Source organism: Nasonia vitripennis, chromosome 3, assembly GCF_009193385.2.
Source record: "Nasonia vitripennis strain AsymCx chromosome 3, Nvit_psr_1.1, whole genome shotgun sequence".
Taxonomy (NCBI): Eukaryota; Metazoa; Arthropoda; class Insecta; order Hymenoptera; family Pteromalidae; genus Nasonia; species Nasonia vitripennis.
Genome location: NC_045759.1, coordinates 24594761 through 24610482, shown reverse-complemented (window position 1 = coordinate 24610482; position 15722 = coordinate 24594761). Strand labels below are relative to the sequence as shown.

Below are 15722 nucleotides of genomic sequence, written 5' to 3'. Positions count from 1 at the left end.
AATCTCTTCTTATAACTGGTCGAAAGAATGCGCCGAAGTTATGGCGACTCCTAATTTTCATGCCCGAATGAATGACATCTATAAAAGCAAGTCATATCGTGGGCATTTTCGCAATATGCATGACTGGAATGAATTTACAATTGCCTTACCATATGTATACATAAAGTACCTATCAACAAACCTCTCGTTGACGCACATGCCATGTTTGTCTATACATATAAGTAGTGTAAACTGATTCTTTTCATTGGCACCGCTGCTCGAGCGTCAGTCTCACCATCAAGACACCAGACAGAGCAAATAAAATATATAGCCGCCGCAAGCACGTGGTATAACAACGCAAGGTGGCACAATATTATGGCCCAGCAGCAGAAATGCTCGGCCCAGTCAAGTCATTCCCAATGAGTTCACAGGTTGCCACTTTTCACGGACGAGTCTGCTAATTATCGCGTTAAACAAGTTGCGAGCATGCGGGGCTCCGAGTAGCTGTCAGTCGCACAATAGCGAGAAAAAGAAATGCCGCCGATTTTGAACAACAAACAGGTTATGTCAAAACAACTCGTCTGACATGCTTTCATAATTAACACTTGTAACAGTTGTAACTCGCAAGAATAGATTCGGCATTAGCTTGTATATGTGAATCTAATGAAAATGACAAGCATCAAGACGAGTGACATTGACTTGGACGATCCAAGGTTCAGGATTAAGCCGTATCAGCAGATGATTGCTTCCTGCACTGGTGCACTTGTAACTTCGTTTATTGGTGAGATTCATCGAGATTAGAAATTAGATTGTTGTTATTGATTAAATTTAATAAACTCGAGATATTTTTTCGTAATTCTTCCAGTTACCCCGCTGGATGTTGTCAAGATTCGCTTGCAAGCTCAGCAAAAGGCTATGCTGTCAAACAAATGCTACTTGTATTGTAATGGATTAATGGATCATATCTGCTCTTGTGGGAATGGACAGGGTGGAATGAGTCAAGCTGCCTGGCTCAAAGCTAATGGAAAATTTACTGGCACATTGGTACAGCTATTGCACAATATACACTCGTGATATTGATGATGCTTGATTGTTTCTTAAAATTTGCGTGCTACATTTTTATAGGATGCTCTAGTTAAAATTAGTCAAAAAGAAGGTATTCGATCATTGTGGAGTGGATTGAGTCCAACCTTGGTTTTAGCTGTACCAGCTACAATTGTATACTTTGTTTCCTATGAACAACTGAGGCTGTACATCAAAGTAATCAACTGTTTTTTTTTTTTCATCAATTTTACTTGCATGACGGGACAAATTTCACTCTACAATATTTTTATTTATGTGTAAAAGGATAGTTATAATACAAGTGCCAGGAATATAAGTCATATGGAGCAGCCGTTTTGGATACCGATGGTAGCTGGTGGCACAGCAAGAATATGGGCTGCTACTCTAGTCAGTCCACTAGAATTGATACGAACCAAGATGCAGTCCCAGAGATTAAGTTATGCTGGTCAGTTTTCATATGATATTTCACAAACAACTTGGTCATATCTATTGGTAATATCTATTCATACGAAATCATTGTAGAAATGCAGCAAGCTTTGAAAACTGTTGTCCAGCAAAATGGTGTACGGGGATTATGGATGGGCTTGAGTGCTACACTATTGAGAGATGTGCCATTCAGTGCAATTTATTGGTTCAACTATGAAGGCATCAAGAAGAAATTTCCTAGTTCTCAACAAACTTTTGCATTCAGCTTTGTAGCAGGTGCTTTAGCTGGTTCTGTAAGTTACTTGAATGAATTGATTGTATGCTTGCACCACTCGCATGTCGAGTCTTCATTTGGATTGGTATATTTACAGATAGCAGCCTTTGTAACAATTCCATTTGATGTTGTGAAAACTCATAGGCAGATAGAAATGGGAGAAAAACAAATTTATTCTGGTAATTCTCGCGCATAAGTTTCTCAAAAACTTGTGTTATCTCTCATGAAAATTGACAAACCATCTACTTTTCTCAGATCATCCAAGACAATCCGGTAGTACATGGCACACAATCAAGAAAATATACTCCACAAGTGGAATCAAAGGATTGTTTACAGGATTGACACCCAGACTTGTTAAAGTTGCACCAGCTTGTGCTCTTATGATTTCAACATTTGAGTATGGAAAACGATTCTTCCAAAACTACAATGCAAATCGTGCTCTTCTAGAAATGAATGATGACATTCATTGGCTTGATCAAAAGCAAAATCGCGTTTAATATCATTTGTAATAATACTTGTGTAAATAGATGGGGAATTTTTCTGACTTGTGTATATGTGTTTCAATTGTATTATGAACATTCATTTCATCTAGACTATTATTTAATCATGGCTACCAATTGATCTAGAGATTACTTTTGAAAGCAAGAACCAAATATTCAATAAAATATATTTTGTTTAAAAATGATTCAATATTTTCATGTGCTAGAATAATTATTCATAAAAGCAAGTTGAATATTGCAATAAATACACACAAGATTGCTCCAAATTGAATCAGTTAACTTCAAGAAACGATATGATATATATGTTTATGTATACCATTGCATTATACATATATCTCCCTGATTTAAGAAACGCGTACAATGTGTTTGTGTGTGTGTGTGTGTGTGTGTGTATAATAAGTATAGTGTGTTTCAGGTTGGTCATGTTACCACACCTGGTGCCAAAGCGCGCAACAGGCGCGCAAGTTTAGACTTTAGAGGTCTTGATATTTGTTGCGTGCGTGACCGAGTGCATGTTCTGAATTGAATTTCGTTTTCTATCGATATAGATATAATTAAATAACTTGAAGCACTAGATATTCTCGATTCCAAGAAATACACTTGCTAGTTCACTTTCATTGTTCTCATTCGTCTGGATTTTTCACAGAATAACGTGAAAATAGCTTGAATTCGAGGTTATGCCGGCATAGTTTTGCTTGTCGAGCCTGTATTGTAACTAGAGGTAATTAATTGATTAATTGACAATAGCTTCCCGAATAACACCATAGATGTAATTTGATGATAACTTGATTTAAATCTGCAGTCATTTAGTATATTTGAAATATTGTATACAACATCTTCATGTTATTGTAAATGTTATTGTGTTCTATACACCACACATGATTTAGGTAAAAGGATTGCCGTAAAGATCAAGAAAAATGGAGGAAGCAATGACAACTCAACCAACTTTCAAGTTGAATTTTGCCAAGCAAATCCAGTGTGTGGAATGGTCTCCATATGAGTGGTCCCAGCATCTGATTTGCATCGCCTTGGGAGAAGAAATCATTGTTGCAACCATCAAATTTCAGGTATGATACATTTTGTGTAGCAAGCTTTTCAAGGCAAGCATTCTCTAATTTGTTACTTAAGAATTGTAATATATTTATATAGGAAGATGATGATGTTGTAGAAGATATTATTTATAATGCTCTTCGTACTTTTCACCATGAAACAAGAGTACATGCAATCACTTGGAGTCCTGAGACATCACTCAGCGTTGTACCTAAAATAGTATCCTTCTGTGTGGCTGGTGCTGACTTTAAAATAAGATTGTATAATAGTGATTTGAGCGAGAGTAATATATTTGAGGTATTGTTTTAAATACAATTTATTATATTATGTTGATATTATGATTACTTTGAGCTGATTATAAAATTTGTTTATTTTTGTAGGTATTGGAAGGTCATAAAGATTATACAAATGATATTTGTTATGATCCTGATGGTGAATTACTTGCCTCTGTTTCTGATGATCATACATGTAAACTTTGGGCTATTAAAGAGGATCAAAAATGCATTTTAACATTTCCACTAACTGCTCCAGGAATGACTGTGCGATGGCACACTGAAGAAACTGGAAAACTTTTGGTTGCTGAAAAAAATGGCATTATTCGCATGTACAATGTCAGAAGTCAGCAAGCAATTATGTCAGTAGATGCTGGTACTATTCCATTATTGACTGCTGATTGGAGTCCAAATCCTTTGAAAGTTGCTTGCATTTCTTCAGGAGAGCTTATTTTATGGGATATGTCAAGGCCAAGGTAAATGAAATATTTTCTTTTTGTTTTCTATGTGTATTGTGAATTTAAATCTTTGTTCATTATTTTAGCCGGCCACTGGAAAAACGGACTCTTCACGTCGAAGGTGGTCTGATCATGAAGTTTTCTCCTTCGAATGAGAACCTTGTAGCAAGTATAGGACGACCTGATAATATTTTAAAAGTTGTAAATTTAAAATCTAAACCACTAGTTTTGTGTGGACGTGTTAGATTACTTGGTGGATTGACCTGGCATCAAAGAATTCAAATTGTTTGCGCAGGCAGTGATAGACAACTATTATTTTGGAAAGTTAATAATAAATAAGTAGTTTATTAATAAAAAGTAACAAAATTATAAAAATAAATTTTATTATTTGATAAGTGTAACAAATATCCATATTTCAAGCAAACAGCGTTTTTGAAGTAGCCATAACAAGTTGCGTGATTTTCTGACACGCTTGTTTATCCGGAACTTGACTAAGGAATTCCATTATGTCGTGGTGACTAGATAACGGATTTGGTGCCGAAATGCGTTCGTCGAGAAATTTGTTTTTCGCCTTTTTCAGTTGATCCAATTGTTCTATCAATGTCGCACTGCTTGGTACTTGCCCTGAAAAGAATAGATTGAAAAATATACAACAGATCATGTTACCTGTTGAGCAAGACTTGGGTTCAAACAATTCAACTTACCAACTTCTAAAGATAATTGAGCCTCTAGTTTATTGATTTCGTTAGTTGTATTCCAAAATTCAACAGCTTGCTTGCTCAAAAGATCTTGCACGCAATTCTCTAAAATTGATACAATCAGGTTTGCGGACTCGCAAATCTGCTCGTCTTTTAATTTTAATGAATTCTCATTAAACCATTTTATAATGGCATGACACAAGTATGCACGCAAACTTGATGAAACACCGTTTTCACTAGTATTCAAGATACTAGACGAATCTGTCCAATTTTTCTTTTCCAATGAAACAAGATACTTTGCAAGTAGTGATTTGCTTGAACTGGATTTTTCATACTGGGATATCACGTCGCACGCCTTGACAATGTGTTGTAACTGTTGCTTTTGATTATCGGATAATATTGCAAGTGCTATTTGATGACTCGCCCTAATTTGTACCTGTTGAAATGCAAGCAATGAAAAGAAATGATTTTATAATGAAAATTATCAACGTACCATTTTCTCGTTCTGCGAATCCGTCAGAGGATAGACGTCTTTTTCAAGTAAAAATAAATACTTGTTCGGACATTTAGCAAAGCGATTTTCAAGAGTTTCCAGTAAAGCACTACTGGATAAACCTTTCAACCAATCAAAAATAATTTCATCACTAGTACTCGCTAAAATTTCACTCAACACAGTGAATACTTGTACTTCAATTTCACGAAACTGCATTTGAGGATGATTTTCTATAATAGATTTAGCAGTTGCAAATTCAGAATTAAATAAAGCTTCTAGTATTGCTTTATCCGCTACTGATGTGATTAAATCAACGTCTCTCGCTATTTCGGCGAGTTCTATCGCTAAAATCAAACTGTCAATGTCCCTTCGTCGTTCTAAAGTCTTGGCAGCTTTTACATATTCTCCTAGCATTATGTAACATTCCGCTGCACTTTCAAAATTTCCGTTTTTTACAGCATTATTTGCCCATTCCTCAAGAATACTGTTAATCAGAGGATCATTTGCCTCCAGTTTCAAAGTTGCAAGAGCGTACGCTTCTTTGTATATTTTCGATGCCATTAGAACGTCGACAGCCTCGTGAACTTTATTTATACATAGGAGATAAGATACTGCTTTGTGTGGATTATCTTGGAAAATTAATTGATTAACATAAGCTTGGATCACTTTTTCTCGCGTCCTAAACATAAATGCATTAATCTTACCAAAATATTATTCCATTAACTTGGATTTTGTGTATCAATAAATTACTTACTCGATCGTTATGCTAGGCTCAATGAATGCCAATGATACCAAGTAATCATTCAAACGATTACTTTTCATAGCTTCTTCCAAATTTTCCTTTAAATTCCCACTCCAAAGATTGATCTCAGTAACAGCATTATATTGTCCATTTGACTCAAGAATTTTTTCTGCAACATATTAAACTCGACATTTATTAACTGTCCATTCATTCATACATTACGTAATAATAATAGTAATAACAACAACAACAATAATAATATAATAATAATAATAATAATAATAATAATAATAATAATAATAATAATAATAAAATAATAAATTCACAAGACCTACTTTCATGATTTAAAGCTTCTTCGAGATTTGTTTTGCTGCCAAGTAACACAGGGACTTGTACATCTTGTGTGCATCTTGTAAATTTTAAAATATGTAAAAGCTTTCTAACTGACTGGTACCAAAGATTACTGTCGTTTAAAATTTCAGAATAACCAGGAAAATGCGTAATTTTTTTTTGTTTTTTCTTTTTGATAGGCTCTGGATTCACTGTTTCTTGTTTATTTTCGGCTATAACGATAGATTCGCCATTGACTTGTTTTGATTCTGATTCATTGGCATTGTTAGTAATGATTGCTTCCTTAGTTTTTTTCTTTTTTGTGCGTTTACCTCTTGCAGGTTTTATTACCGAAGACGCTGGAATTGCTACGGTTTGATTAGAAATACTCCATATGCGTAGAGTAGAATCAGCTGAACCAGTGATTATCAAATCTTGATTAAATGGACTCCACATGCAACATTGAATTGGTCTTAAATGAGATGCATAAGTAGCAATAACTTGTTGCGTTTCGATTTTCCAAACCTATGATAAAATGAAAAGCATTATTCAAATTCAAGAATCGTGTACCTAGTAGAATACAACTCGAAAATCGATCTAACGTACTTTAGCAGTATTATCATAACTTCCAGATACCAAATACCCACTAATATGAGGACTCCAAGATAAACACACCACTTTTTCACTATGGCCATTTAATGTAGCAACAGTTCTATAAAAAGATGATTGATCTGATTTGTTTTCTTCAGGATCACATGTCAAAATATCAAAAATATTAATTGCACTACCATTTATTGCTACTGCTAGATAGTTTTGCATAGCTGAAATGTTTAAATCTGATGAGGTACTTTCTGGATGCCAAGTTAAACATTGGATTGCCTTGTGTAGTAAATTAATTGTACTGCCATACTCTTTCAAGTCGCGATTTAAAAATGAGATTGATCTAGAAAAAAATAGGTAATAAATTATATTTCTGTAAAACATTTATTACCATCATTGCTTTTTAATAATTCATACCCATCTCCAAAACCCAATGCCAACAATGAATAATCTGGTTTCCAGCAAAATTCTGTGCAGTCCTTTTTCTTGACGACTGGTACTGGATCTTGAATTAATAATTCAATAAAATAATTAATACGAAACTGGGAAATATATAATCCCAGCCTAATTTAGAATTATAACTTACTGTCATTGAGCTTTTCAAGGTTGTAGTAAACCAATTCGCCATCGCCACATGTGTAGAGAGCATATTCCTTGACATTTGGAGCTGGACCCCAACCGATAGAATAAATAATGCGTCTGTGATATTGTCTTAATAAAATAGGAGGCTTCCTGGAATTCGTGTCAAACGTACCGACCCGTCCTTCATTTGTCGCAAATGCTAATAAATTTTCTTTTTCAGGATGCCAAGATAACTATAAACATTTAATCATTAAATAAAACTAAAATTTTGACTAATTCAAGATAATAAAACCAGTCAACTTACTGCTCTGACTTTTCCCATGATCTTTTCCCATAACATTTGGACTTGTATTGTGGTTTCATGAGGCTCTGACAAATTCCACAAACGTATCATGGCATCACCAACTCCAAAAGCAATCTGAGATGTATCCACAGGGCAAGCTGACATACAGTATACAAAGCCACCCTGAGTTGGTATTGTATATTCTATGCAAGTTTCACTGTCTAAAATACTGCAACAAACTACTTGTCTGTCTTGTGCTAGAGTCCAAATTGCTTGGCTGGATTGCAAAAGAACACGCATAAAACATAGTCAACTTATTATGTAACATTTATAATAAATAAAATAACGAGTAATATACACACATATTAGTTTTGGATCTCCAATTTTCACTTTCCTTGTCTTGAGGTGGTTCAACAGCTAAACCAGTAATGGAAAATAATCCTCTGCCATGCTTGGCATGGATTAATTTTGGAGTGAATTTTTTCTTGGTACTTGCATTTAAATCCCACATTAGCAGCTCTCCCCATGGTGAACTTGTGAGAAGAACAGTTGGCTCCAACCAACATACTGCAGTATGACTTGCTGCTGAGGCACTGACTTTACATTTATGACTACTTGAATCTAAAGGTGCTACTGGCAATGTTATCTGTGTTTGATAACGTCCATCAGTCTTCCATAAAAATATATCTCTGTGAAAACGCAAACCAAATGTATGATGTATTAAAAAGAAAAAAAGTTAAAAAAAGTATTTTTATATTTGATCTTTTGAATACCTATCTTTAGCACCAGATGCTAATAGAAACTCTTTGGTTTCTTTACTTTCAAAAATGTTGACAGGTGCAGGACACCAGGACAAGCTTGTAATCTCTACATTATGACCCCTCATTTGCCAAGTTACAGAACCCGATCCTCGCAAGTCAACTAGATATACTAGGCCACTTTTAAATCCAAGTGCCACCAGATTAGAATCATGTGGACAACAAGCTAGACATGTAGCGGCAAGTTTTCCTCCAAGAGTTATCGTTTGGCTGGCATCATAACTTATATTCCACGTTACCAATAAGCCATCTTCACTCACAAAGCATACTAGATTTGGATTATGTTTAGACCAATCTACTCCAATTACTTTTTGACTAGTCAGTGTGGAGTTTTTCATTTCCAGGTTCAAGTCTTGTAAGCTCCATATTTTAACGATATTGTCATCTCCACTAGAAACTAGACGATGAAAACCAGCTTCATTATGCTTGGGAGAAAATGACAGGCACGTAACCCTGTCCGTGTGAGCTCTGTCTATGATGGAAAATTCTAAGCTTTTACTACAAGTTTCTTTTGCTTTAGCTACCACTATGGAATTCCTAGCCCCCCAAGCAACAGTGCCATCACTTGCACAAGCAAGAATATTACTCAAGTACCAATTTGGAGACGGTGGAAGTACAAGTTCATTCATTGCAAATTCTCCTATTGATAAGGAATTGAATTTGTTATAATTAAAAAAATTGATAAAATGGTTGTGAATCTAACAGCACTGTACTGTCACTGTATATCGCAAATATCAGTCACTTGTGTGCTCGAAATGAATGGAAATAATTTCAATAAAATTCTAGGTTAACCGGTTTGCGTTTTTCAACTTGAAAATGATTCCAAGTTGACACCTATACTCTACTATAGGCTTTAATAAATGGTATCTAGAATCTAGTCTTGGCGTGAAACAATGGATACAGAAACTTGCTTTTCAAGAGGACATTCACTATACTCGTTGAATTATTTCTCGAGAAATTCAAGAGATTCTCGGCGACATGTGCGATGTGCCTCCTGTTTATACCGCATCAAGTTCAAGGTCCAATAAGCTGATTGGGATATAATCTATGCATCAAGGCCGCGTGGCGCAAATCCATCGCGAACTATTCAAATAAATAATAATTTTAATTTTCAAATACTTGAAATACATAAGTTCACACATCGAATATTCTGTTTAATTAATGAATTGAAAATTAATAAATAAGGCATATACGTGCATGAATGAACGCGCATGCAGGTCGTAAGCTTTTTCACAAATATGCGATTAAAAAGGGAGTTTAAAATAAAACGTCAACGAAATTTCCCGCTCAAGATCAACTGGATTTAATTATTTTTATATACAATTATCCTACTAGTGCATCCTACTCTATGCGGTTCTAATCTCCCGCGCTGCGCTGCCATCGGCCTTTCTGATTCGAGATTCGCCATTCGCCATTCCCATTCGGAGAAGTCGAACATTAGTTCTGATTCTGGCCACTCACATAGGTATGGCGCTGGCAATCACATGGTTTATCCCTTCTTCTCCGCAAGTTCCAAATGTAAGCAGCGAAGTGAAGTCTGTGAAGCGAATTGTATATTTGTATGTCAGTGCGCGTGCAATCGTACTATCTTATAAGCATATCTACGTCGTATATATCTATATTTGTATATATTTAACTCTCACAAGTGCGCCGCGATACGCCTGCGAGTACGCGCAGTCGAACGAACGCTTTTATTTTTTCTTTCAACATTTTCTCCTTGTCTCTCTCATACGCTGCAGTGCAGTCTCACACGACAAATGGAGCACTGCTCCAGCAGCAGTCGCAACGACGAGTAGCACTGTAGCAGCAGCAGTGTGTTTGTTTTCTGTGGAGCGCGCAAGAGTCTCTCTCTCTCTCTCTCTCTCTCTCTCTCTCTGCGTACTGCAACAGCGCATGATCCAAGTGCATCGTTGTGAAAAACAGCAGTGCAGTTTGGGACGCGACGAGTGCGACGACGGACGGACAGACGGACAAGTGCTTGCGTGCGCGTTTAACGATAACGGAGCGAGAGACATACAATAATACAAATTCTCAGGATGGACGTCGACGAGTTGGATCAGCACTTGTTGCAGCAGTTCAGCTGCCTTGGGACAACCGACAAGGATGACCTCGTCAAGCAGATGCAGAAGGTCCTGGTTGGGAATCAACTCAACGAAGCCGCCGCTGCCTTCCTCCTGGACATGAACAACTGGTCAGTCTTCATATGCCCCCCCCCCCCCATATTCTGTGTATACATGCGCTTTGTTTTCGTTTCTCCTTGCCCAGCAGCCTTTTTCTCTGTCTCTATCTCTCTCGCTCTCGTGTTTTATAGCCAGTCAATCTTCAATCTGTCTTATGGCTTTGTTACTTTGTTGGTGTGCGTGCGCGCTGCGAGCTCAGCTCCATCAGCTACTTAGCTAGCGAATGCTGCGATTCTCCGAGAAATTTACTCGCGTCAGGGGCGATCTGTACCTACGTGCCTGTTTATCATGTCTATGTGGCGCACATAACCTACATCCTATATGACGATGCTCGACGAGTCGTACTTGATGGACAGCCGCGAGTTTTTTCAATGCCTTTCTGCCGAGACGAGATCGCTGCGAAAATCATGATCAAGCTTTCTATAAGTAACACAACGACGAGAGCTCGGCACGCTTGCTTCCCCGCAGCGAATTCTCATTATTCTTTTCGTGGCGCTAAGGATTGTTTTTTTCTTATTCTTTTACTTTCAAGGCCAATGGACATCCAAGAAATGGCTCGCGTTAAACAATCTTTTGGGAAATAGATATAGCCTGACACTTGTCTTATTTTCATTCTTTGTCCAGAGCTTTCGATTTGACTCTCTCATGCACCTATTACTCACCATGCCAGTTGCTTTGTTTATCAGTTCAGCTGTTTTTAATCAAGCTTCAAATGCATTGTTCTTGCTTTCAGCTAGAGGCAACAAAAATTCGCTGACTTTCTCACGTTACTTTTATCTATTCCTTATCCCGTAACACTGCTTTTTTTGTTTTCTATTTTCATACAGTAAATATAATTTCCTTACATGGCTCTCAAATTCATTATATTTCTATTTGTATTAATTGTTAAAATTAGTTGACAGCTAATTTTTTATTTCACCAAGATATTGTCAAAATTCAATTTTTACTTGTTCAACATGTCATACTGCACTTGGACTATCTAATAACCCTTTTATTGCTTTTTCGAGGAGAGATTTTTTAGTAGCTGAAAATGACTGATAACTTTGTTTATGTTGTGAATCGGACACATAAATAATAATCTTTCCCTTTCCAGGAATCTGCAAGCAGCAATTTGCAGTTACTTTGATTTTGAGACAACACGAAATTTACCAATGATGACGCTAATATGCGATTCCACGATTGGTGAAGGAGAATCTGTTCCACCTAACACCAAGTTCAGAAAATCATGGCATGTACAAAACAGTGGAGCAGAACCTTGGCCTGAGGGTATTTTTTTGAACTATACAGGTGGTGCACAAATGGGAGAATGCACAAGAGTACCAGTACCATGTTTACCTCCTAGACAAACCGTAGAACTTGGTGTTGATTTAACGAGTCCTTCGGATACAGGTGTTTTCCAAAGTAAATGGAGGATGATGACGTCAAATGGTTCCTACTTTGGGGGTAAATATTATTACATATTCTTGAAATCGTATCTCAAATACAATGATCGATATTCTTACTGACTCTGTAAAAAAATCATAATTTTTTCTACTAATTTTCAGATATAATATGGGTGATAATAACAGTTAGCGAAAGTGGTACCTTGGCAGTCACTCAACAACTCCACCAACTTAGTACTTCACAATCGAATGACGAGCAAATGTGGTAGCCCTAGATTTTACAACTTGTTGCGCGATGATAAGATCCTTATTATGATTTTTTTTTTAAATACCAAGTAACAAAAAAATCTGTTATCCCGTAGATTCGAACTTTTATTAATTTCTTATCTTGATTGTCATTTTATGCAAACAAATTTTAATTCTCTTTAAGTGTAATAATCCAAAATATAAATATCCTTTTCTTAAATTATGATGAGAGTTTATAAATAATCTAAATAATGATTAAGTAATAGATTATATTTATAACTAATGATAATAAGCAGAGATAAAATCATATTTGTTTTTTGAATGTCTAAAATAATAACTATTACCAAGTTCAGTCGAATTTATAGTTTTTAAGGATTCAAGTTTGGCCTACAAGCAGTTTTTAAACTTGTCCAATATTCTTGAATACCTATTTGATTCTTTTGAACAATTATAGATGGAGCTATCTCTATCACTAATTGTGTTCGTATCAGCCATAGTTGACGCGGGATTTAAGCTAATTGTGGTCAAAATGCAACTTTATTGTGAATGGAATTTGACGAGAAATTTCTTCTATTGAATTTAAGAAAAAAACTCTCATGTTATGTTTTGAATGCTAATTTGTAAACGATATTTACACAAGTCAAATTTAACATGATATCAAGGTATGAGTTTATTTATTAAGAATATAATTTTATTAGAAAATAAAATCTAGTTATTGCTAAAAAAAAACGTTGCAGTACTTGAGCCTCCTTTTTTATAGAATACTATTAAACAGCCATAGGCATATAAATTTTTGCATGTGGTTTATAATTATTTAATTCGAAATCGGTTGATTTGAAATCATCGATATTCTCAACTTTTCTCGTTATCTTGAGAGTCGGGAACGGTTTTGGCTTTCGTGCGATTTGTTCTTTTAGTGCTGGTACGTGGTTACGATATACATGACAGTCACCCATTGTATGTACAAAATCTCCTGGCTGTGAACAAATTAACATTTATGAGAAAAGAAAGTTGTCTAGCAAAAAAAAAATATATATATATATATTTAATCTTCAATCAAGAATATACCGAGAATATATTACAATATTTCTTGATTATTGCAGGAAATATTATTTTCAACGCTCGAGACCACAAGTCTCGCAAGTATCGATTCTGTGTAATAATTTAAAAAAGTATGAGTTTTAAAATAAATTTTTTCACTAGTAACTCTTAGAGTGTTTCCTGCAATACTCCTTTTAAACGTGATCATTTCCAAACATAATGTCCATAGTTGCATTATACCTTCAAATTCGTTATATGGGCAATCATGCATGTGAGCAAAGAATAAGAGGCAATGTTGAATGGGACTCCAAGTCCCATATCAGCACTTCTTTGATACAGCTGACAAGATAACTCTCCATCAGCTACACAAAATTGCACCAGAGCATGACAAGGAGGAAGAGCCATTATAGGAATATCTACTGGATTCCAGGCGCACATTATTATTCGTCGGTCATCCGGTTTGTTTTTTATTTTGTTAATCACATCCTGCAACTGGTCGACTCCTAAAACCGTAAAACACGCAATTTCCAGATTTTTAAGAAATCAAGAATGAATGTGTAAAAAATAATATTTACCCTGTCCAGTGTAATCCGTATGCATATTGACATATTTGGCTCCGAAATGCCTCCACTGGAAGCCATATACAGGGCCCAAGTCGCCCTCTTCTCTATCGGTGAACCCGCAGGAATCCAAAAATTCACGCGAACTATTGGCGTTCCAGATTTTTACGCCTTTGTCGGCAAGCTCTTTTGCGTTAGTGGATCCCTTTATGAACCAGAGCAACTCCTCGACCACAGCACGCCAAAGAACGTTCTTGGTTGTCAGCAGAGGAAAGATGCCTAGTTGAATGATTAATAAAAATGAGATTTCATTCGAGAGGATTGACGGGTTTTCGACAAGGCGCAACATAGTCTTGTTTATTATTCTTGAATATTCGAAAAAGCAAGAATTGATTAATTTTAATTGTCTCACATTGTGCCACAGGTCTAGTGCATGTAATATTTATAGAATCGCCGAATGTAGTTTTAGTTGTACCCAAGATTGAAAAAAAAACGCGACTTTAACGTTCGTGCTGATTTGCAAGATCGGAGCTAAAGAAATGAGTCGCGACAATTTAGTAGTTCGATCAGCTATCTAAAGGCGTATCAAAGATCGTCGAGGTACCCCGAAATTTGTTTTGTTTTTTGGGAATCCTAGCAAAGACTTCGAGTATAGAGAGCGATTTTTCCGAGAACAGCGGACTTGGGCGCACACTTTAAAAAATGTGTTTACGTTGATTTTTCACTATCTTTGACTTTGATTCTTGCCAAAAAGCATGAGAGTCATATACGTATACAATGTGATTATCGATAAATATAGCAGAAAAACGAAAATCGAGCGTAGGACATTTTTTATTCTAAATATAATTGGACTTATAAGCGGTTTTTCCGGGTATGGTTTTATTACGGGAGTATTATTGGCCCTTGGTATATGTCCCGACTTTTTTACATGAAAAATACTTATTTTATGATATGAAATCTTGTACATGTATGTACATTAAGCAAGCGATACTTGGAATACGTCGAGATACACAGCTTGGAAAGTAAGTATGTACTTGCATTAATTGTATATTTTCTGCTTCTTACGTATTTGTTATGGGAAGTGTCATGGGCATTGCTAACGTTGCAATAAACATATTGTGCTATACTAAAGCTGTAGGTATAAGTATACCATATATATATATATATATATATATATATATATATATATATATGAGTAGGGTGCATTGTTTGAATCGCAGGAACCGCATACCGCGAGTTTCTAGGTTATATTTGCGCGCGCCAACATTTCTCCGAACGGCAATACTGGTGAAATAAGCATCGTGACAGAACAAGTTAAAAGAAAGCTGATTTCTAGTTGAAATTTTAAAAATCCCTCACCGTCTCTCAAGCTGAATCTCATTTGCGTGCCAAAAATGAAGTGAGTTCCGACGCCGGTCCGGTCGGTCTTGACGGCACCCTTCGCGATGATTCGCTCGATTAGCTTGAGGTACTGATACTCTTCGTGATCCTCGTCCACGTCTCCATCACCCTGGGCCTTTCCATTATTCTGCTCTACAACGTTCTTTTCTTCTATCTCCGTCATCTTTTTGTTGACGTATTTTCAGAGCAATTACCCGCCAAAAATAATTGAATGGCTGATTAACGGACGCGACAATCTGCAGACTGCAGAGCAGGGAGACTATACGTATAGGTATAAGTACGGAAACGGTCAAGTGCCAAAACCGTAATGGGAAATAGCGATTAGTCGAATTGAAGCTTAGAGTC

At 36.1% G+C, this 15722-nt stretch overlaps 5 protein-coding genes across 5 annotated transcripts; 3 read left to right on the top strand and 2 right to left on the bottom strand.

The window, feature by feature from the left end:
* The first annotated feature begins 31 nt into the window (after positions 1–31).
* LOC100122862 (solute carrier family 25 member 40) lies at positions 32–2423 on the top strand. The gene is made up of 7 exons (XM_001606419.6): positions 32–760; positions 845–1023; positions 1105–1239; positions 1327–1486; positions 1564–1760; positions 1839–1920; positions 1997–2423. Exons 1-7 carry the CDS (start codon positions 643–645, stop codon positions 2236–2238), a joined length of 1113 nt encoding a protein of 370 aa, XP_001606469.2. The 5' UTR covers positions 32–642; the 3' UTR covers positions 2239–2423.
* Positions 2424–2586: 163 nt separating this feature from the next.
* On the top strand, positions 2587–4400 carry LOC100122854 (nucleoporin Nup37). The gene is made up of 5 exons (XM_001606410.5): positions 2587–2962; positions 3129–3308; positions 3391–3588; positions 3672–4039; positions 4108–4400. The coding sequence occupies exons 2-5, from the start codon at positions 3159–3161 to the stop codon at positions 4358–4360; spliced, it is 969 nt and encodes a 322-aa protein (XP_001606460.1). The 5' UTR covers positions 2587–2962; positions 3129–3158; the 3' UTR covers positions 4361–4400.
* LOC100122844 (gem-associated protein 5) lies at positions 4388–9857 on the bottom strand. Its single transcript, XM_031927939.2, has 11 exons — positions 8523–9857; positions 8112–8438; positions 7771–8026; positions 7471–7699; positions 7302–7389; positions 6891–7227; positions 6290–6809; positions 5967–6123; positions 5213–5891; positions 4726–5155; positions 4388–4645 (listed from the first exon to the last, which is right to left on the bottom strand). Exons 1-11 carry the CDS (start codon positions 9194–9196, stop codon positions 4437–4439), a joined length of 3906 nt encoding a protein of 1301 aa, XP_031783799.1. The 5' UTR covers positions 9197–9857; the 3' UTR covers positions 4388–4436.
* A 175-nt stretch (positions 9858–10032) lies between these two features.
* On the top strand, positions 10033–13104 carry LOC100122832 (protein ILRUN). The gene is made up of 3 exons (XM_031927949.2): positions 10033–10758; positions 11841–12190; positions 12292–13104. The coding sequence occupies exons 1-3, from the start codon at positions 10604–10606 to the stop codon at positions 12396–12398; spliced, it is 612 nt and encodes a 203-aa protein (XP_031783809.1). The 5' UTR covers positions 10033–10603; the 3' UTR covers positions 12399–13104.
* On the bottom strand, positions 13021–15681 carry LOC100122819 (thymidylate synthase). The gene is made up of 4 exons (XM_001606371.6): positions 15336–15681; positions 13992–14255; positions 13657–13919; positions 13021–13352 (listed from the first exon to the last, which is right to left on the bottom strand). The coding sequence occupies exons 1-4, from the start codon at positions 15538–15540 to the stop codon at positions 13143–13145; spliced, it is 942 nt and encodes a 313-aa protein (XP_001606421.1). The 5' UTR covers positions 15541–15681; the 3' UTR covers positions 13021–13142.
* Between the last annotated feature and the right edge of the window lie 41 nt (positions 15682–15722).